General features: G+C 56.0%; 1 protein-coding gene across 1 annotated transcript; it reads left to right on the top strand.

Moving 5' to 3' along the window:
• The first annotated feature begins 6,444 nt into the window (after positions 1 to 6,444).
• Positions 6,445 to 7,512, top strand: LOC149521912 (uncharacterized). Its single transcript, XM_089772043.1, has 2 exons — positions 6,445 to 6,799; positions 6,854 to 7,512. Exons 1-2 carry the CDS (start codon positions 6,445 to 6,447, stop codon positions 7,510 to 7,512), a joined length of 1,014 nt encoding a protein of 337 aa, XP_089628169.1.
• The last annotated feature ends 15,237 nt before the right edge of the window (positions 7,513 to 22,749 follow it).

Genomic DNA, 22,749 nt, shown 5'->3' with positions numbered 1-22,749 from the left:
AGCCCAGGATCAGCTAGGGAGTCCCCCGCTGACCCTGGGATCCATGTGGGCACTTCTGCTTTGAAATGCACAAGCGCCTTTGCTGGGGCCTCCTGTAAATTTCAAAGTTTGCAACCTGGAGTCAGCAGGACTTCCCGCTGGCCCTGGGCGGCACGCAGAGTTCTGCATTCCTCCTTATGGCTGTGTCTACATTGGCAAGATTTAGTGCAAAAGCGGCTGCTTTTGCACAAAATCTTGCCGCCTGTCTACACTGACTGCGAGTATTTGTGCAAGAACACTGACGTTCTACTGTATGAAATCAGTGCTTCTTGTGCAAATACTCTGATGCTCCCGCTCAGGGATAAGTCCTCTTGCGCAAGTGGTCAGTGTAGACAGGTAACATCAATTTCTTGCGCAAGAAAGCCCAATGGCTAAAATGGCCTTTGGAGCTTTCTTGCGCAAGAGAGCATCTACACTGGCACGGATACTTTTGCGCAAAAGCAAATCTTTTGTGCAAAGGCACATGCCAGTGTAGACGCTCTCTTACTCAAATACTCTAACGCAAAAACTCTTGCGTTTAGAGTATTTGTGCTAAATCTTGCCAGTCTAGACGTAGCCCAAATGTCTGTGATGCCAAGATAGCTGCCTCTAATGGGGCCTGGTGACCCGCTCAATGAGAAGAAGTCATGCTCTGACTAGGATCCCAAACCAAAAGGTGAAAGCAAATCACATTTGTAAGGAACAGGAGGGAACGGATAGATGAGGCAAGAAGGAAATCTTGATCCACAGCGCAGCATTATGGCTAGCTGTGGATTCAGCATGTAGAAGAGCCACAGAGCTCTACTATCCAAGTAGCGAGGACAGGCTGCCATCTACATGCCTGACATAGTAATGCAAGTATCCCATTTAAAACAAAAAAAAATCAATTTAAATCATGATTTTAAATGTAAACACATTTTAATCTAAATTGGATTTTTTATTTACATGCTGCTAATTCTGTATTTTCTTCCCAATCTTACAGTTGGGCTTGGAAGAGTAAAATTTAATTTACTGATAAAAATATAAATAAATGTTGATTTCACTATTCATATGCAAAAGGATAAAAAAATATTTCCACCACTAATAATCAAAATTTACAGGTAGGCAAAGTAAGAGCAATACTGCTTGAGAAAATTTTTAACATTTAAGGATATTTACTTTGTCAACATCACATGTCAACGTATACAATTTATGTTTTAACAGTTATACAGTTTAACTTTTTTAATCTCAATGTCCATAGCACTTACAAAATTATTATGTGAGCCCCAAAATGTCCTGGAACTGTGAACATTTAAAAATCAATGAAAAGCTAAAAATAACTTAAACATTAATATTTTGTATTGAAATCATAAAAAATATGTCAAATTCTGCCAAGCCCACTAATAAACTCAAATTATTACTTGGATGTTTTGTGCTTATTTCTTTAATCAGTTTCCAAATTGTTAGAAGAATTTTAGAATAATTTTTTTTCTGCTAAAAAAGTGTTACATTTAAAACATTCATCCCTGTAGAAAATGAAAAAAGTCTAGGGCATTAATAATAAATATCACCTAGAAGCCACTGAGCAAGGCACTGTACAAAAACATAGCTCTTGCCTCAGAGAGCTTACAATCTAAATATAAAATGGCAAGAGGTGGAGACAGAAAGATGAACAGGAGAGCCCAACGAACCGATGAGAATGCTGATCAGCATGGCAGACAGTGGTTCATGGATGTTCCTGGAGAGCCCCTCCCAAATGAGGGATTGAGGAAGAGGAAGCACAAAAGTGCTTATTTGAAAATATCACAAGTAGGCAGTGAAGACTGGCATGGCTGGCAGAGGGGAGGTGGGAGTCAGCATCACAATAGTCTGAACACTTTTAGGGTATGTCTACACTACCACCCTAGTTCGAACTAGGGTAGTAATGTAGGCAACCGGAGTTGCAAATGAAGCCCGGGATTTGAATTTCCCAGGCTTCATTTGCATGTTGCCAGGTGCCGCCATTTTTAAATGTCCGCTAGTGCAGACTCCGTGCCGCGTGGCTACACGCGGCACGGACTAGGTAGTTCGGACTAGGCTTCCTATTCCAAACTACCGTTACTCCTCGGAAGCCTAGTCCGAACTACCTGGTCCATGCCGCGTGTAGCCGCATGGCACAGAGTCCGCACTAGCGGACATTTAAAATGGAGGTGCCCGGCAAGATGCAAATGAAGCCCAGGAAATTCAAATCCCGGGCTTCATTTGCAACTCCGGTTGCCTACATTACCACCCTAGTTCGAACTAGGGTGGCAGTGTAGACATACCCTTACTGTGAAACCAACACAAACTAAACACTAAATGGAAAAACAAGTCCCCGGTGCTTTCTTTACACCCAATGCTGCCTTCCCATGTATTGAGCCACCACAAGTCAAGAAAGCTGGCATGTTTCCATTTATGTACTGAAAATGTCAATCACTGAGGCACTGAAGCCGTTTTGTTTGAAAAGAACAAAAACGCTATGCCAGTACTTCTTCTTGAAAATAAAATTGGGCCCATTGATGCCACGAATGCTTATATGCACATGCTTACCTTCTGCATAAGTTGTATTGTGCCACTGCTGTCAGTTGTCATCATGGTAAATCCCAAAGAGCTGCAGCTTCCTTGAGACTGAGTACCACCGAGCTCCATCTGTGGTAGGTATCAGGGACCAAGCAGACAGAGCATGCCCAGCGACTAGAGTAGGAGTCAGGCCTAGTGCTGGTGCCAAATCAGAGCTGAGGTTCAGAGCAAGCTTAGCTGGTGAGAGGTAAGGGCGGAACCAGGACTGGAGCAAGGCAGGAGCAAAGCTGGGCCCAAGCAGGCCCAGGTGCTCCACAAAGACACGTCGTAGACACCACTGTCCGTAGAGCAGGGTTGCCGGTCCCGTCAGGCTAAACTGGGAACATCTGTGCTGCTTAGACTGTCTGGGGTTAAGTTAGCGGATAAGCAGGCCACTGCAGGCCTTTGCTCCTGGCACATGGTCCTGAAAGTGCTCTAGCTGGGTGGTCAGTTAGTGACCATTGCCGACAATTTTATTGTGTCCCCTAAGCTTTGGTGCAGGCCCATATGCAGGAATTTCTGTGGAGGGGATGAGCAGTGAAGGGGCTGATGGCTACCCTGACCCTGTGGCCCAGCCCTATCCCGGGTCCTGGTAGAGGGTGGAGGGAGAGAAATCAGATCCAGCATTCCCCCAGCCAGCGGGAGCATGGGGGAAGGAGGCTGGGGCCACTTGCTGCTCCTGCCTTTCCCCAGCCAGCCAGAACATGGGGGTGGGAGGGGAGGCTGGGGCAATGCACCATGGGGGAAGGGGCGTTCACACCCTTTGCACACACACACAGAGGTGTAGCGAGAAGGGAAGCGGGGGGGTGCTGGGCTGGGGCGGGACCAGAGTGCCTGCAGCACAGGCCCGTGTGATGCATAGAGCAGTGAGCTGGGCCATGTGCTGCCTCCCTGTACACACTGCAAGCCGAGGCAGCCGGGCCAGGTGGCCACTTTAAAGGCAGGATTACCTTATCCGTCCCATACCTCCGGTGCCTGGCTCTGGGGAAGGAATGGTTGCATTGGAATGGGGGGGTAGGGTGCCTGGCTCTGAGGGAGGGGTTGGTGTATTGGGATGGGGTGCCTGGCTCTGGGGGAGGGATGGGAGTATTGGGGGTAGTCATAAAGTACATTTTTTAAAAAATTATAACAAGGAAAAACTTAAAAAACAACAAATAGTCTAGTAGCACTTTAAAGACTAACAAAGCATGTCGATGGGATCATGAGCTTTCATGGGCAAAATCCACTTCCGCCCACGAAAGCTCAAGATACCATCTACATGTGTTGTTAGTCTTTCACGTGCTACTACTCTGTTTGTTCTTTACGTTTTTCCTGTTACAGACTAACTCAGCTACCCCCTAAAGCTTATAAAAACACTGCTCTATACCTTTCCTTTTGGCCTCCCTGTTTCTCCTTTGGCAAGTTGGGCAGGCAGGAGTTTTGGTAACAATATATCAGACGTGCACACAGTGCCTGCTCTGCCTCAGCTGGGGCTGGATAATCAGAGCCTCCATTCTAAAGGAGTTGGTATCACTGAGGTGATAGATCCCCGCATGTTTTGTTGTGGATTTTCCAGAGAAAATACTGGTGTTTTCTAACAGTCACCCACATCTCCCAGTCCTAGCAGAGACTTGGGATTAACGTGGCTCTCTCAACTAAAAGTCTTATACATGTTTGGATGTTGTGATTGTGAACACCTGGCGAGGCAGTCTGCTCAAGGCAAGGATGGCCTTGAATCTTGACATCTATGGCTTCATAGAATCATAGAGCTGGAAGAGACCTCAGGAGTCATCAAGTCCAGCCCCCTGCCAAGGCAGATCCAATCCCAACTAAATCAACCCGGCCAGGGTTTTGTCAAGCCGAGACTTAAAAACCTCTAGGGATGGAGATTCCACCACCTCCCTAGGGAACCCATCCCAGCGCTTCACCACCCTTCTAGTGAAATAGTTTTTCCTAATATCCAATCTAGACCTTCCCCACCGTGACTTGAGCCCATTGCTCCTTGTTCTGCCATCCCTCGCTACTGAGAACAGCCTTTCTCCATCCTCTTTGGAACCTCCCTTCAGGAAGTTGAAGGCTGCTATCAAATCCACCCTCACTCTTCGCTTCTGCAGACTAAACAAACCCAAATCCCTCAGTCTTTTCTAAATAGTTCTTAACCTGGTCTTTCCCCACCAAGGGCTGTTCACTTCCTTCCCATATTGCATTGCCTAGTGCATTTGTCTGGGAGCCGACCTTGTCCGTGAAGACAGAGGCAAAGAAAGCATTGAGTACTTCAGCTTTCCCCACATCATCTGTCACAGGGTAGTTCGAACTAGGGTGGCTAATGTAATCATTCAAACTTGCAAATGAAGCCCGGGATTAAAATATCCCGGGCTTTATTTGCATGTTCCCGGGCGCCGCCATTTTTAAATGCCCGGTAGTTCGGACTCCCTGCCCGCGGCTACACATGGCACGGGCTAGGTAGTTTGAACTAAAGCCCCTAATTCATACTACCGTTACTCCTCATTGCAGGGAGTCCGAACTACCGGGCATTTAAAATTACGGCGCCCAGGAACATGCAAATAAAGCCTGGGATATTTTAATCCTGGGCTTCATTTGCAAGTTCGAATGACTACACTAGCCACCCGAGTTCGAACTAGGGTGGCTAGTGTAGACATACCCTACGTTACCTCCCTCATTCATTAAGGGCCCCACAACCTCTCTGATCACCCTCTTATTGCTAACGTGCCTGTGCAAACCTCTCTTGCTACCCTTCACATCTCTTGCCAGCTGCAATTCTAACCTCGCTTTCATCTTCCTGATAACTCCCCTGCATTCTCGAGCAATATATTTATACTCCTCCGTAGTCATCTGTCCAAGTTTCCACTTCTTGTAAGCCTCCTTTTTGTGTTTAAGCTCACCAAGGATGTCCCCAGTAAGCCAATCTAGTCGCTTACTGTATTTGCTTTTCTTGCTGCGCATTGGGATGGTTTTTTCCTTTGCCTTCAATAAATCGTCTTTAAAATACTGCAGCTCTCCTGGACTCCTTTCCCCTTCATATAAGCGTCCCAGGGAATCCTGCCCATCAGTTCTCTGAGGGAGTCAAAGTCTGCTCTTCTGAAGTCCAGGGTGTGTATTTTGCTACTCTCCTTTCGTCAGGATCCTGAAATCTACCATCTCATGATCACTGCTTCCCAGGTTGTCACCCACCTCTACTTCCCCCTATTAGTTCCTCCCTGTTTATGAACAGCAGGTCAAGGTGTAGTGGGGGGTGCTGTCTGCTCTGTATCCCGGGGTCCCCCTGTGTTGTGATGTGTGATTGCCACTGACTCGCCCACGTGTTGTGATATAGTGTCAGCACTTTGCTGGTTGCTGTGCTTGGGCAGTGGGCTGTGGAGGACCCCCACTGGCGGTGTCTGTAAGCATGGCCCAGCAAGAGGGGCCTCAGGACAGTGGCCAAACTGGTTCTACTTGTTAAGGGAAGTGTGTGCTGGGGGACGGGTCAGTCTTGGGCTGGAATCATGGAGGAACCAGTCTAAGGAGGGGCTGGAATCCAGGGGCCTAGGAGCCCCATCTCAAGGGGTCTGAGGCATCCTGGCCCAGACTCCTGTAAACACGTCACGTCTATGTTGTGCTGTATCCTGGAGAAGCAATAAACCCCCCTGTTCTACCGGCTGGCGGAGTCTGTTCTTGCTGCTAGGGGGGTGCAGGATTGGGGGGGATCCCAACTCGCCATCACAGTGGTGTCAGGAGTGGGATCCACTGCACCCCGTGGATGGAGCTTCCAGCAGCAAGTGACAAGGCGCAGTAGAAGGAGAGAGGGGCTTAGAGCCAAGGGTGCTGGAGACAGAGCAAAGCGGTTCTTGGGAATCGTGTGATGCTACAGCACTAGACCGGTGAGTCTGCACCATGGGGACCGGCGGGGAGATGACCTACACCCAACTCCTGAAAGCAGAGCTGGTGGGGCTGTGCAGAGAGAGAGGTCTGCCCGTGGGGAAAGCAACCAAGACCCAGTTGATTGCCCGGCTAGAAGAGAATGACCCATCCAGGGGCCTGGAACCTGTCCCAGTAGGAAGCAGCCAGACACCCCCGGGGAGTGTCTCAGGCTCTCAGACCGGACAGAGGGCTGGAGCCCGCCGACGAGATGCGGTGCCCACCAGACCAAGCTCTGCCAGCTGTGGTTCGTCCAGGGCGGAGTCCAGTCTGGCAGAGCTGCAGCAGCTGGAGATTGAGCTGCGAATGAAGGAATTGGAAGTACAGAACAGTAGAGAGGAATGCCAGGACCAAAAGAAGCAGTGACAGCATGAGCTGGCCATAGCAAAGAGGAGAAGCCGAGAGGCCCTGGCTGCGGTGAGTGGGGAGGGCCCCAGGCGGCCCGGGGCGGTCAGATGCTTGGAGAAGCTCGTGTTGGCCCAATGTAAAGACGTGGGGGACATGGACGGGTTCCTCAGCTCCTTCAAGCGGGCCTGTGAACTGCACCAGATCCCCCCAGCTGACTGGCTGCAAGAGTTTACCCCCGTGCTGAATCAGGAAGTTGCAGGGGTGCTCAATCAGCTGGAGGATCTGCAGTCAGGTGATTACGAATGGGTCAAAGAGACCCTGCTGCACAAGTTCCGGCTGACCCCAGAGACCTACAGGAAGAAGTTCCGGGGGGTGCTGAAGGGGCCACAGGAGACCTATGTAGATATGGCCTCCTGCCTGGAGCAATACTACCACAAGTGGGTGTGCGGGGCCGGAGCCCAGACCACAGAGGACCTGCTTAAGCTGCTGATGCTGGAACAGTTCTATGAATTGTGCACACCCAGCCTGAGGCTGTGGCTCAAGGACCAAAGACCAGAGAACCCCCAGGAGGCTGGGAGACTGGCGGACGAGTTCACAGTGAGCCGGTCCGGGTGTGAACAGGAATCGTGGCTAGAGAGGGAATCGCGCAGAGACCGGTTCTTGGCTGACCAATGGAGAGAGTCACCCACAAGGTGAGCCCAAGAGACAAGGACCAGCCATCTGCTCCCTAGAGAACCAGCCAGGGCTTGGGCAGAGCTGGCCCAAAAGGGTCCGCAGGACCTAACCTGCCATCACTGTGGGCAAAAAGGCCACAAGAGGGCTCAGTGCACCAGGCACCAAGATGTGGGATTCCCCCAGGTTAACTGGCTGGGGCTGGGGGAAGGGCAGGCTGCCCCAGAGGCAGGGGCCGGCAGGCAAACCTCTGCTCAGAGAGGGGGAAAGGACACTCAGTCAGGGGCAGGCCGTGAGGCTAGGCAAACTAGGCAGTTGCCTAGGGCACTGCCGGCCCGGGCGCCCGATGATGACATCACGGCCATTGATGGCCGTGCAGGCGGAGGTGCCGATCGCGCCTTCTGCCTGGGGTGCCAGCTGCCGCAGCCGGCCTCGGGCCACTCCTGCTCTCAGTGCACCTCCCTTGGGAGATCTGACCCTCTGGAGGCGGATTTCTTGGTGTACCAGGTGGGGGCAGGGCGGCCCCTGTGGAGCGAGAACCTCGTGCCCCTGCAGGTGGATGGCAGGGAGGTGATGGGTTTCTGGGACATGGAGGCGGGGAGGTGACGCTGGCCTGGTAGTGGCACCAGACCGTATGGTGTCCAACACTCAGCTGACCCTGAGGGGCATAGACGGGGCCCTGTTTAAGGTGCCCGTAGCCCAGGTGCATCTGAAATGGGGGACCAAGGAGGACCCCAAGGAAGTGGGGGTGCACCCGCACTTACCCACAGAGGTGCTGATGGGGGGTGACCTAGAGGAGTGGCCAGATGGACCCTGGTCACCACCCATAGCCAGACCAGGGAAGGGCTCCCTGCAGGGGGCTCAGGGTCCTATCCCAGCGGACACGGAGTCCAGCCAGGCTGGGACTCCAGACCTAGGCAAGGGTGGGGAACAGGTCCCGATCCCTGCCCCAGCTGCTGAATTCCAGGCGGAGGTGCAGGCAGACCCCTCCTTGCAGAGGCTGAGGGACCAGGCTGGCCTCCGTGTAGCTCAGCCCCTGGGGAGAGGTGGTCAGGAGAGATTCCTGTGGGAGCGGGGATCCCTGTACCGGGAATGGCTTCCCCCCAGGAAGTTGAGGGCATGGGGGGTCCAGCAGCAGCTGGTCGACCCCCAAAAGTATCGCTGCAAGCTGCTGTATCTGGCCCACGACGTCCCCGTTGGGGGCCACCAGGGGATCCGGAGCACCCGGCTGAGGCTGCTCCAACACTTCTACTAGCTGGGGATATTTGTGGCCGTGCAGCAATATTGCCGGTTCTGCGACTCCTGCCAGAGGGTGGGGAAGGCCCAAAATGGGGGGAAAGCTGCTTGGAGGTCCCTACCCCATATAGAGGAATGGTTCTGGAAGACAGCATTAGAGATAGTGGGGCCTGTTAGCCTGGTGACCTGGATGGGAAACAAATACATCCTGGTAGCCGTGGATACGGCTACCCACTGCCCCGAGGCCGTGGCTCTGCACTCTAGCGAGGCAGACATGGTGGTAGACGCGCTGCTGGCCCTTTTCAACAGGGTGGGGTTCTCCCAGGAGTCCTCACAGACCAGGGATCCAACTTCATGTCATCCCTGCTCCGGTGTTTGTGGGAGAAGCACGGGGCCCAGCTCACCTGGACCCCAGCGTATGGTGCCCAGTCCAGCAGGCTGGTGGGGAGGTTCCAGGGGACCCTGAAGCAGATGCTGGAGGCCTTCATGCACAGGCACCCAAAGAACTGTGACAAGTACCTGCCCCATCTGCTGTCTGGTCTGCCAGGTTCTCCCCGATGGACCCTGGGTGTGGAAGGGGGAAGGACCCCCTGGGCTTGCTGATAGAGTTATGGGAGGGGGAGACCTCCCTGGATGGAGCATTGGGGGTGGAAGACATCCTAACTTTCTGGGGGTATGTCTACACTACCCTCCTAGTTCGAACTAGCGGGGTAATGTAGGCATACCGCACTTGCAAATGAAGCCCGGGATTTGAATTTCCCGGGCTTCATTTGCATAAGCGGGGAGCCGCCATTTTTAAATCCCCGCTGGTTCGAACCCCGTGCAGCGCGGCTACACGGGGCACCAACTAGGTAGTTCGAACTAGGATTCCTATTCCGAACTACCGTTACTCCTCAGTTCGCTCTCGGAGGGGGGAGAGATGTTGTGTAGTGGGGGTGCTGTCTGCTCTGAATCCCGGAGTCCCCCTGTGTTGTGATGTGTGATTCCCACTGACTCGCCCACGTGTTGTGATGTAGTGTTAGTACCTTGCTGGCTGTGGAGGACCCCCACTGGCGGTGTCTGTAAGCACGGCCCAGCAAGAGGGACTTCAGGACAGTGGCCAAACCGGTTCTACTTGTTAAGGGAAGAGTGTACTGGGGAAATGGTCAGTCTTGGGCTGGAATCATGGAGGAACCAGTCTAAGGAGGGGCTGGAATCCAGGGGCCTAGGAGCCCCATCTCAAGGGGTCTGAGGCATCCTGGCCCAGACTCCTGTAAACACGTCACGTCTATGTTGTGCTGTATCCTGGAGAAGCAATAAACCCCCCTGTTCTACCGGCTGGCGGAGTCTGTTCTTGCTGCTAGGGGGGGTGCAGGACTGGGGGGGACCCCAACTCGCCGTCACACAGGTCAAGCTGCACTTGGCCCCTGGTTGGTTCCTTCAACACTTGAACCAAGAATCATAGAATCATAGAACTGGAAGAGACCTCAGAAGGTCATCAAGTCCAGCCCCCTGCCCAAGGCAGGACCAATCCCAACTAAATCAACCCGTCCAGGGCTTTGTCAAGCCGAGATTAAACACCTCTAGGGATGGAGACTCCACCACCTCCCTAGGGAACCCATCCCAGTGCTTCACCACCCGCCTAGGGAAATAGTTTTTCCTAATATCCAACCCGGACTTCTCCCACCACAACTTGAGACCATTGCTCCTTGTTCTGCCATCTGTCACTCCTGAGAACAGCCTCTCTCCATCCTCTTAGCAGCCTTCAACTTCCTGAAGGGAGGTTCCAATCAAATCCCCCCTCACTCTTCGCTTCTGCAGACTAAACAGACCCAAGGCCCTCAGCTTCTCCTCATAAGTCATATGCTCCAGCCCCCTAATCATTTTGGTTGCCCTCCGCTGGACCCTCTCCAATGCATCCACATCCTTTTATAGTGGGGGGTCCAGAACTGGACACAATACTCCAGATGTGGCCTCACCAAAGCCGAATAAAGGGGAATAATTACATCTCTGGATCTGCTGGCAATGCTCCTCTTAATGCAACCTAATACGCCATTAGCCTTCATGGCTACAAGGGCACACTGTTGACTCATATCCAGCTTCTCATCTACTGTAACTCCCAGGTCCTTTTCTGCAGAACTACTACTTAACCGGTTGGTCCCCAGCCTGTAACAATACTTGAGATTCTTCCGTTCCAAGTGCAGGACTCTAGACTTGTCCTTGTTGAACCTCATCAGATTTCTTTTGGCCCAAACCTCCAATTTGTCTAAGTCACTCTGGACCCTATCTCTGCCCTTAAGCGTATCTACCTCTCCCCCCAGCTTAGTGTCATCCGCAAACTTGCTGAGGGTGCAATCCATCCCCTCATCCAGGTCATTTATAAAGATATTAAACAAAACTGGTCCTAGAACCGAACCTTGGGGCACTCCGCTAGAAACCGACCGCCATCCTGACATCGAGCTGTTGATCACTACCTGCTGGGCCCGGCCTTCTAGCCATCTTTCTATCCATCTTACCGTCCATTTATTCAATCCCTTAACTTGCTGGCAAGAATATTGTGGGAGACCGTATCAAAAGCCTTACTAAAGTCAAGGTATATAACATCCACTGACTTCCCACTCTCCACCGAGCCAGTTAGCTCATCATAGAAGCTAATCAGATTGGTCAGGCACGACTTGCCCTTTGTGAATCCATGCTGACTATTCCTAATCACTTTCCTCTCATCCAAGTGCCTCAAAATGGATTCCTTAAGGATCCCTTCCATGATTTTTCCAGGAACCGAGGTAAGCCCATCTTACCTCGATCCATCTTTCCCTGGATCGTCCTTCTTCCCTTTTTTGAAGATGGGCACTACATTTGCCTTTTTCCAATCATCCGGGATTTCTCCCGATCTCCACGACTTTTCAAAGATAACAGCCAAAGGCTCCTCAATGACATTTGCCAACTCCCTCAGTACCCTCGGATGAATTAAGTCCGTACCCATGGATTTGTGTAAGTTTAGCTTTTCTAAATAGTTTCTAACCTGTTCTTTACCCACCACGGGCTGTCCATCTTCATCCCATCTTGCGTCACTTAGCGCAGAAGTCCAGGAGCCGACTTTGTCCGTGAATACAGAGGCAAAGAAAGCATTGAGTACTTCAGCTTTCCCCACATCATCTATCACTAGGTTACCTCCTTCATCCATTAGGGGCCGCACACATTCTCTGATCATCTTCTTCTTGTTAACATGCTTGTAGAAACTTTTCTTGTTATCCTTCACATCCTTAGCCAGTCGCAATTCCATTTGCGCTTTCGCCTTCCTGATATCCTCCTGGCATTCTCGAGCTATACATTTAAACCCCTCCCTGGTCATTTGTCCAAGTTTCCACTTTTTGTAAGCTTCCTTTTTGTACTTAATTTCTCCAAGGATTTCCCCTGTAAGCCAATCCGGTCCCCTACCATGTTTGCCTTTGTAGTGGGGTTCTATTTAAGACACAGGAGAGTAGGTAGAACACGCGGTAGAACTCCACAGTCAGCCCGTCCATGCCCGGGGTTTTATTGTTAGGCATGAGACGGAGGGCTTCCGAGAACTCGGCCAGAGTGAGAGGCAGCGCCAGCAGGTCTCGGTCGCCCGCGCTGACTGTCGGGAGCTCGGTACACAGCGCCTTGCAGGCGTCGGCTTCGGTCAGATCCGGGGAGAACAAACTGGCGTAGAAGACCCTGGCCCTTCCACGCATCTCCACCGGATCCATGAGGGGGGTGCTGTCCTCTGCCAAGAGGCAGGTGACGTGCTTTTTGGCCCCCCTCCTTTTCTCCAGGGCGTAGAAGAAGCAGGAGCCGCGATCCATCTCCCGAAGGAGCTGGATGCGAGATCGAACAAAAGCACCCCGGGCCCTGTGATCTTCCAGGGCCCGGAGCTCCTCCCGCTTCTCCCAGTACGTCTCGTGGAGTGGATCCTTGGGGGCGGATGCCAGGCGCCTCTCAAGCTTGAAGACCTCCCGTTCCAACTGCTCTATCGCTGCATCCCTCCGCCAGCTGGCGCCCCGGGAGTAGTCACGGCAGAAGAGCCGGGCGCGCACCTTCCCCACGTCCCACCATCGCCACGCCGAGGGAAAGGCAGGCCGCTGCCCCCGCCAGGCCTGCCAGAACTCCCGGAAGGACGTCACAAAGCCCACGTCCTCCAGCAAGCTATTGTTAAAGTGCCAATAGGCCGGCCCCAGCCTCTCCGAAGTTAGAGAGGCTTTCACGGCCACCAAATGGTGGTCTGTGAACGGGGCTGGCCGGATGCTGGAGGAGTGGGCTCGTGCCAGATGGAATCGCGAAAGGTAGATGCGATCCAACCGGGACTGGCTCGACCGCTCATTCCCCACCCGGACATAAGTGAAGGTGGTACTGTCGGCCGGGTGGTGGTCCCGCCAGACGTCCACCAGGGAGTGATGTTCCACGATCTCTCTGAGGACGTCTGCCGCGGCCTGGCAGTTCGCGAGTCCTACACGGTCCCGGTCACCGAGGGTGGTGTTGAAGTCCCCGCCCAGGACCAGGCACTCGCGAGGATCCAGAGTGCCAAGGAAGGTGGCCGCCTGCTGATAAAAGGTGACCTGGTCCGGGCCCGCATTTGGGGCTTAGACGTTGACCAGGTTCAACATCTGCCCCTCCACGTGGGCCCGGACGTGCAGCAGGTGGCCCGGGACAACCTCGGCGGTCCCCAGCACCTCGGGCCGTAGGGCAGGGGAGAACAGGGTGGCCACCCCGGCCGAGCGAGCGCTGAGGTGGCTAAAGTGCACCCCGTCCCCCCACTGCAGCCGCCAGCCAGCCTTGACAGCTGGAGTCGTGTGGGTCTCCTGCAGGAAAACCACCGAGTACCCCTCCTCCCGAAGGAAGGAGAGCACCCGGCTCCTGCGGAGACCCGCCCTACAGCCCCGGGTGTAATTCATGATGAGGGCTGGGGTGGATCCTCACGGGCAGGTGAATCGGTGGCCTCACGCAGGCCCCGCAGCAGACCGCTCCCCGACCCAAAGGTCAGGAGAGCGTTTCGAAACTTGCGGGTCCAGCGGTAGGCCGCCTCATCCTGCCTATTGGTCCCTCTCTCCTCTTGCAACAGGGCTCTAGTGGCCTGGAGGATGGAGTGGAAATCCCCCAAGCGCTGGAGGGCGAGCTGCACCTTTCCTCTTGCCCCGCGGTTATCCGCGAGGAATTGGCGCAGCTCACTCCTCAGCGCCAAGGGGGGGCCAGGGTTCTCCTCTGTCCGGGCCCCCGGATGGAGCTCATGGGCCACGGAGACGGGCAAACAGGGATCTGATCCCTGACGCGGTGCCGACACGGATGGCGCCGCGCTGCCCGTCCCCGACCCCGGCGAGGGAGGGGGCGGCGGAGGGAACAAGGCAGCCCCTAACGGGTTGGGGACCGGGGATACAAATACCACCCCACGAGAGCTGCTCGCAGCTAGCGGGAACGAGACGGCCCTCACGGGGGGTGGCACTGGCAGACATTTGGGAGGGGAGTGGGGACGGGTCAGGTAACACGACAGGGACCGGTGTGGGAGGAGGACAGGGGGACGGAAGCGGGGGGGTTCTCCACAGTCAGGGCGTGAGAAGGGGTGGGCTCTAGGCCGGACGGTGGGTCGGGGTTAGGGAGGGGGAGGGAGGCAGGGGTAGGAAAGGGATCAGGAGCAGTGGAGGGCTCGGGGCTGGAGATAGGTTCATAAAGGGTGGAAGCAGGGGTGGGGGGAGGATTGGGACGTGGGAGGGGATCAGAATCCCGGGTGGGATCTGGAGGGGCTTCCCCCGTGGCCATCCCACCAGGCTGCAGCTCCTCCTGAATGGGGACCTGGGAATCGGGAACAGGAAGGGTGGGGCCCGCGCCGACGCCGGGCTCAGATGGAAAGACAGGTGTTGGTGCCTCGGCGTCGGCCAGAGTGGTGTCTTGTGTGGGGCCCCCAACGGGAAAGGGGGATGACCGCCCCGCCCCGGTTACTGGAGGGGGGGCACCCCCAGCCCCAGGACCCGGCCGCTCGGCGCCAGCCGTCGCCCCTGAGGGCTCGGCGGCATCAGCTCCGGCGCTCAAGTCGGCCAGGCCAGTGGGCAGTATCAGGGGCGCCCCGAGCGTGAGGACGGGGTCGGCCACCTGGGACGCGGGGTTAGGGAGAGGAGGGGGCGGTGCCACAGAGTCGCCGCCCAGACCGAGGCCCGCTGGCGGACGGTCGTCCTCCCCCTGGGTGAGCGGGGTCAGACCCAGGGCCTCGATCTCCTCAAAGATGGAGCTCAGCTCCATCCCCTCGGCCCCGGAGCCTTCCCCTCCAGCCGCCAAGGCACCAATTACCTCAGCGGGGATGGAGGGGGGCTCAGTTGGAGCCGGGGCCGGGGGGGCTCCACCAGAGGCCTCCTCGTGGATAGGCTCTGCGGGGGGCGTCGTCGTCGTCCCCCCTCGCTGCCACGGCTTCCTCGGCCAGCACTTCCTGCTGATGCTCGCCGGGGACGACCTCGACAGCGCTGGCCCCCTTCGGGATCTTTCAGGGGGCCTTCCCGCCCTTCCCATCGGAGGGGGGAGAGGGATCCCACGAATGGCTGGCTCTGCGCTTCCCCGAGCGAGCGTCCAGCCCTCCGAGGTAGAGGTGGAGGGCTGGTCAGCAGGGGCAAGGCCGGGGGGCGCTTTTGGTTTTCGGGGAGGGCGTTGTGGTAAGGGTTAGAAAGAGGGGGATACCTCCACCTGGGGGGGCCCTCTCCCTCGCCCGGTAGCGACCGCACCACCCTCTCCTCCTCGGGCCCCGCAGAGACAGATCGAATGGAGTCGGGGCCCGCTTGCCCACTCGGGCACGTCGGAGGGGACCCCTCCGGCTCCCGAGCAGGGCCATCGGTTGGAGTAGGGGCGGCCGCGGAGGCCGGACTACCAGGGGTGCTGGCGGTGGTGGGCCCGGACCCCTCCTCCGACCAGGCCAAGGGACAGTCCCTCCGGATGTGCCCCATCGCCCGGCAGAGGAAGCACCGGGTCTCCCCCGAAGAGTAGTGGACCCGGTAGAGGGCCCCCGGTAGGGCACCATGAAGGACCCTTCGAGTGCCTCCCCGCCACGCGCCGCCGGCAGTAGCTGCAGCTGTGCCTGCCGGCGGAAGGACAGGATGTGGCGGAGGGCAGGGTCCTTGCAGCCCAACAGGAGAGGGCTGATGGTCGAAATCGGTTTCCCCAGAGTGGAGAGGGAAGGTAACATGGCGGCATTAGGGAGGAAGGGCGGGACGGAGGTAAGGACCACCCATACGCCCAGGTCCTGCAGCGGTTCGAGGGGCACGTGCACGCCCCCCACCGCCAGGCCCCTCTCCACCGCCTCCTGGGCAGTGGCCTCTGAGGCAAGGAAGAACACCGCCTTGCCATACATTTTGGAGGCCGCCACCACGGCCGAGGCCCCCACCACCCTCGCCAACGCCCGCACATAGGTTTCCATGTGGGGCGAGGCGGTGACCAGGAGGCAGCAAACACCAGGGATGGAGCTGGAGGTGGCAGAAGGGGCAGATGACCCGGCACGTGGGGGGGCGGTAGCAGCCACCTGGGCGTACGCTCTGGGGGCCATAAGTGAATCACACCCAGAGCCGGTAGAGGGAACAACAGGGGGAGAAGGAGCTGCGGCGGTTGTTTGGGCCGCAGTGGGCGGGACGGCCGCGGCCACAGGAGGTGTAGCTTTCTGGGCCTGGCCTTTACCCTTTTTCCCTTCCCGGCCCTTCTTACCGGCCGAGGTAGAAGGCCAACCCGCACCAGGGGGCGCATCGGCCGTGGCAGTGACGGGGCTCAGGCCAGGGGGCGGGAGGTCAGCCGCAGTGGTCATTTGAGGGCCGCTAGGGGCAGGGGCCTCCTCCATCATGGGGAGAGGGCGGAAGGAGGTACAGACAGCAAGGAGGAGGGGTGAGGACTAGCCACTCCTCCTCACCAGGCAGCAGGCAGGGGAGGAGGACGTCAATGAACGGAGAGGGGGTGGAAGAGGGGAAGGCACTGGGTTTGAGGAAGGGGCAACCGTAGAAAGGGAGGGTTCGCAGCCACTCCTGCTGAGGCTATGGCAGAGGAGGAGGGCGCTATTGCAAGGGAGGGACATGCAAGGAGAGGGGATACTCAATTGGGGACGGGGGGGAAGGGATAGGAGGAGGGGGGGGAACCAACCACTCCCTCCCACCGACTGGTTTCTGGGAGAGAGGGTTCTATCAGGGGTAATAGACTAGGGAGCCTGAAAGGCCAGCAGCCACTCCTCCCTGAAAGGCTGGGGGCAGAGGACGAGGGTGCTGGCAGGGCAGACAGGAAGCAAGGTAGTGGGTGCAGGGCAGGGGCCGACTCCTCCGGCTGCACTGGGGTACAAAGGGGACTATGGAGCTGTTGAGGAGGGGGTGATGTGCTGGGGGGGGACTAACTAAAAAGGGGGGGCGCACAAGCGCTCGTGGTGGGGACCGGAACTCTGGGTGGGGCTACAGGACTGCTGGGGGCAGGGGTATTGGGTGAACAAGGCGGGGCAGGGCAAGCAGGGGCTGGGAAACAGAAGACCTGCCAAATGTGGGCGGGGCAGGTAGAACAAACTGAAGCTGGGCGGGGCTGGTCAGCAAACTGAGGGAGGGAGGAGAGAACAGAACCGGCTAACGGAGTGGGGTGGGCAGGGCTGCTACAAAGGGGAGTAGGGCAAGGAAACCAAGGGTAAGGGGGGGGCCCAACTGGACACTACTAAGGGAGGGGGGCCAAGTCCAAGGGGGGGGAAGCACACCCACGAGCACTTGTGGGAGGCTCAGTCCTCACCCACTGCCGCAGCAGGACAGTCCCAGGTGGTACAAATGGGGGGAACAGCCAGCCCCGCCGAGGGGCGAGTCCTGGTGGTGCAAGGGTTGATGGAGGGGGTTGTGGGGATGGTGGTATGGGGGGGGGCAGCTGGACTAGGGGGAGGCTCTACGCGTTTCCCCCAGCCCCCCTCTTGGTGTCTCTGTCCACCACCACCCCAGGAGCAGATAAAAAGCTCAGTCTTAACAAACAAACCCCTCCACAGTCCAACTGGCAGTCCTTGTCCTCCTCGGCGGGGTGCAGGTGGTACGGCAGCAGCAGCAGGCGGGCAGCAGCCAGGTGGGGCAGGTCTCTGGGTGGTGGGTGCTGGTGGGGTCCTCCTCCTCCTCCGGAGCGGTGGAGGGGAGAGGCAGGGCAGCCGGCAGGCCTCCCCTCAGGCAGCAGCAGCAGCTGGTGGTGGTGGTAGCAGTGGTGGTGGTAAGAAGCAGCGGCTGGAGCAGCGTCCGGAGGAGCAGGCCTCAGCAGGCAGGCAGGCAGCTGGGTGGGGAGGGCTCTGGCCAGTGCAGAGGCAGGAGCAGGAGCAGGAACAAGGCGGGGGAGAAGGAAGAGAGCAGCTCCTACACCCTGCTGCCTCTCCTCCTTCTCAGGAGTGTCCTATTTGAAAACATGGGAGAGTGGGCGGGCTTTGCCCGCCCACTTTCTAAAAGCCCCTCCCCCAGCCTTGCGGGAGGGACGACTGAACCCGTGCTCAATTAATTACTGGGGACAAATAATGACAAAAGGGACAAGGAGTGCGGGCTAAAGGTTTATAACTAGGGAGCCGGATGGGGACACCGAGCAGAGAACCCCGGTCAGCACCCACTGCTCCTCAAAGCTGTCGATAGAGCCAGTGGACGCCGCCCAGAGGAACTCTGCCCGGATTCATGAAGCTAGGGAGGAATGGAAATAGGCCCCACAGTCACAGAGAACCCCCTTGTCCAGCATCCTCCTCCTGGTGTTATAGACAGCAGCTTTCGCCAAGGCCAGGAGGAGGGTGATGAGGAGGTCTCGCGACTTTGTGGGGCCACGGATGGGGTGTGCATAAATGAAAAGGTGAGGGGAAAAGTTCAGCCAGAACCTCAGTAAGAGGTTCTGGAGGAGCCGGAATAGAGGCTGCAACCTGGCACATTCGAGATATGCGTGCGCCAGGTTTTCCCTCACGCCGCAAAAGGGGCAGGCTTCCAGGATGGGGGTGAACCGCGCCAGGTACATGCCCGTGCTCACAGCCCCATGAAGGAGCCTCCAACTGATGTCCCCAATGGGCCGTGGAATTAAAGTGGAATACACACTGGCCCATCAGGGTCCCCCACCCTCTATGGGTCTTAGATAGTCCCGCCACTTAGAATCAGGGTGGGGAAATGCAGGGTGTGGAGCACGAGTGTGTACAGCTGTTCCCTAGGCATGGTCTGGAAACAGACCAGCTGCAGATTTTGCAGCTGACTGGGGGTCCAAGGATGGAGAGGCCGGGGGGGCCCGCAGAACAGGGGCCCAATAATAAGGGACGGAGGGTTTGCAGGAGGGGAGGGGCGGGGCGTACCCTCTCGCAGGGACCGCTGCAGGAAGTTGAGAGCGGGCCGCGGCAAAGCCGCCTTCACCTCCTGGAGTAGGTGCAGGGAGGTTCGGGGGGTGGAGAGCCCCATGCGCTGAGCGAGCGCTCGGGGATCCACCCAGTCCCCCCCCGTCATAGTCCAGGAGGTCTCCGACCATGGTGGTTTCTGCCAGGATCAGCCTCCGGCGCACCGAGGGAGACTCCGCCACCTGCACCCACAAGGCTGGATTGTGGAGCAGGGGCTCCGCGAGGAGGTCTGCTCCCTCGGAGGCCACAACGGACCTGGTCGCCCAAAACAGCTTCCAGGTCTGGAGGAGGTCCTGGTAGAATTCCGGCAGCTCTGAGAGGTCTCGCGGAAGGCCCCTCGGGTGGATAAAAAAGAGCTGCCGGTCGTATCGGAGCCCTCGGAGGCGGCGGAGGAAGGCGTGTGCCAAGGTGCCCCATGCCGGACTACCTGCACTAAAGAGGAGTCTCTGCAGGGCCTGGAGGCGGAAGGTCCGGACCTGGCTGCGCATGAAGACCAGGCCCTGCCCCCCCCCTCCAGGGGGAGCAACAGGACCCCTGCAGAGACCCAGTGCAGTCCTGGCCAAAGGAACTCCAAAGCTGCCCTCTGGAGCTTGGCCAGGACCTCCGGGGCCGGGCGCAGGGTGTTGAGCCGGTGCCAGAGCATGGACAGGACCAGCTGATGTAACACCAGTGCCCTCCCGTGAAAGGAGAGGCACCGGAGCAGTCCTGCCCATCCCCGCAACCGCTCACCCACCCTGGCCTCCAAACCATGCCAGTTTTCCGCGGAGAAGGATGCGTGGCGGATAAATAGACGCCCAGATAGAGCAGTGGACCCGCGCTCCACCTGATGGCCTGAAGCGCAGGTGGGAGGGAGCCGGCCTGCCACCCGTCCCTGACCACCAGGCCAGAGCTCTTGACCCAGTTGACCTGGGCGGAAGAGGCTGCCGAGTAGACGGCTTGGCAAGCCTCCACCCGCGCCAGGTCGCCCGGGTCCTGGACCACGAGGAGCACGTCATCGGCGTATGCTGACAGGACCAGCCACAGCTCCGGCTCTCAGAGCACCAACCCCGTCAACCTCCTATGGAGAAGACAGAGGAAGGGCTCAATCGCCAGAGCGTACAGCTGGCCCAACAGCAGACACCCCTGACGTATCCCCCACCCGAAGCTGACCGGCTCGGTCAGGGTCCAGTTGAGCCTGACCAAACACTCCGTGAGGGCGTACAGCACCCAGAGAAAACCCACAAAACGGGGCCCGAAGCCGAAGTCCTGCAGAGTGCCCAGGAGATACCCGTGGTCCATCCTGTCGAACGCCTTCTCCTGGTCCAGGGACAGGAGGGCGAACGACAAGCCGTCCCTACACCCGAGCTCTAAGAGATCCCGGACCAAATACAGGTTGTCAAAAATACTACGGCCCGGGACGGTGTAGGTCTGGTCGGGATGGATCACGTCCGCCAGCACGGACCGCAGTTGCAGCGAGATGGCTTTTGCTACGACCTTGTAGTCCGTGCTGAGGAGCGAGACGGGACGCCAATTCCGTAGGTTGCGGAGGTCCCCCTTCTTTGGCAGTAAGGCGAGCACCGCTCACCTGCACGACAGAGGGAGGACCCCGCTCTCCAAGGACTCGGCCCAGACGGTGACGAGGTCTGGGCCGAGGACGTCCCAGAACACGCAGTAGAACTCCACGGTCAGCCCGTCCATGCCCGGGGTTTTATTGTTGGGCATGAGATGGAGGGCTTCTGAGAACTCAGCCAGAGTGAGAGGCAGCTCCAGCCGGTCTTGGTCGCCCGCGCTGACCATCGGGAGTTCGGTCCAGAGCGCCTTGCAGGCGTCGGCATGGGGCCCATGGGTCGCATCTTGAGTAGCCCTGATCTAGATAATCTCAGATAGATGTCTATCTAATCTGCTCTTAAATATCTCCAGTGATGGAGATTCCATAACCCTGGAGACTGTTTAATTCAGAGTTTAACCACCCTGGCAGGAATTTTTAGCTAATATCCAACCTAAATCTCCCTTGCTGCAATTTAAACCCATTGCTTCTTGTCCTAAAATAAGAGGCCAAGGAGAACAATTTTCTCCCACCTTATAACACCCTTTTAGATACTTGGAAACAGCTATCGTGTCCCCTCTCAGTCTTCCCTTTTCTAAACTAAACAAGCCCAATTCTTTCAGTCTTCCCTCATAGGTCATGTTCTCGAGAACTTTAATCATTCTTGTTGCTCTTCTCTGGACCCTCTCCAATTTCTCCACATCTTTCTTGAAATGGAGTGTTGTGTCCAGTTCTGGGCATCACAACTGAGGCTTAATCAGTGCAGAGTAAAGTGGAAGAATGACTTCTCATGTCTTACACACATCTAGATCCCTTTCTGCAGTACTCCTTAGAATCATAAAATACTAGGACTGGAAGGCTGTGTCTACATTGGCAAGATTTTGCGCAAAAGCACCTGCTTTTGCGCAAAAACTTGCTTCCTGTCTACACTGGCCGCGAGTTCTTGCGCAAGAACACTGACGTTCTAATGTAAGAAATTAGTGCTTCTTGCGCAAGAACTATGACGCTCCCGCTCAGGAATAAGCCCTCTTGTGCAACTGTTCTTGCGGAAGAGGCCAGTGTAGGCAGGCAACATGGATTTCTTGCGCAAGAAAGCCCAATGGTTAAAAAGGCCATCGGAGCTTTCTTGTGCAAGACAGCATCTACACTGGCACGGATGCTTTTGCACAAAAGCACCTCTTGCGCAAAAGTGCATGCCAGCGTAGATGCTCTCTTGCGCAAATACTCTAACACAAATACTCTTGTGTTAGAGTATTTGCGCAAAATCTTGCCAATGTAGACGTAGCCAAAAGGACCTTGAGAGGTCATCGAGTCCAGTCCCCTGCCCTCATGGCAGGACCCAGTACTGTCTAGACCATCCCTGATAGATATTTATCTAACCTACTCTTAAATATCTCCAGAGATGGAGATTTCACAACCTCCCTAGGCAATTTATTCCAGTGTTTAACCACAGTGACAGTTAGGAACTTTTTCCTAATGTCCAACCTAAACCTCCCGTGATGCAGTTTAAGCCCATTCTTGTCCTATCCTCAGAGGCTAAGGAGAACAATTTTTCTCCCTCCTTCTTGGGACACCCTTTTAGATACCTGAAAATTGCTATCATGTCCCCCCTCAGTCTTCTCCTTTCCAAACCAAACAAGCCCAATTCTTTCTGTCTTCTTTCATAGCTCATGTTCTAGACCTTTGATCATTCTTGTTGCTCTTCTCTGGACCTTCTCCAATTTCTCCAGACACCTGCGGAACCCCACTTGTTATACCTTTCCAGCAGAATTGTGAACCATTAATAACTACTCTCTGAGAACGGTCATCCAGTCAGTTATGCACCCACCTTACAGTAGCCCCATCTAAGTGGTAATTGCCTCCTTTAGTTATAAGAATATCATGCGAAACTGTATCAAATGCCTTACTAAAGTCTAGTGATAGAGATGCAGCCGTGTTAGTCTGGTCTAGCAGAAACAAAAGACAGGACTATGCAGCACTTTAAAGACTAACAAGATGGTTTATTAGGTGATGAGCTTTCGTGGGCCAGACCCACTTCCTCAGATCAATTTTGTGGAAGAAAATTGGCACGCCCATATATACCAAAGTGATACAATCAAAGAAAAGTGAACACATATTTTTGACACATTTTGACACATATTGCCAATTTTATATGTGTTCACTTTCTTTTGATTGTGTCAGTTTGGTA

This window comes from Pelodiscus sinensis, chromosome 21, assembly GCF_052426305.1.
Source record: "Pelodiscus sinensis isolate ZL-2025 chromosome 21, ASM5242630v1, whole genome shotgun sequence".
Lineage (NCBI taxonomy): Eukaryota > Metazoa > Chordata > Testudines > Trionychidae > Pelodiscus > Pelodiscus sinensis.
Note: the sequence above shows the minus strand (reverse complement) of the source record. Positions and strands in the feature narration are given on the sequence as shown.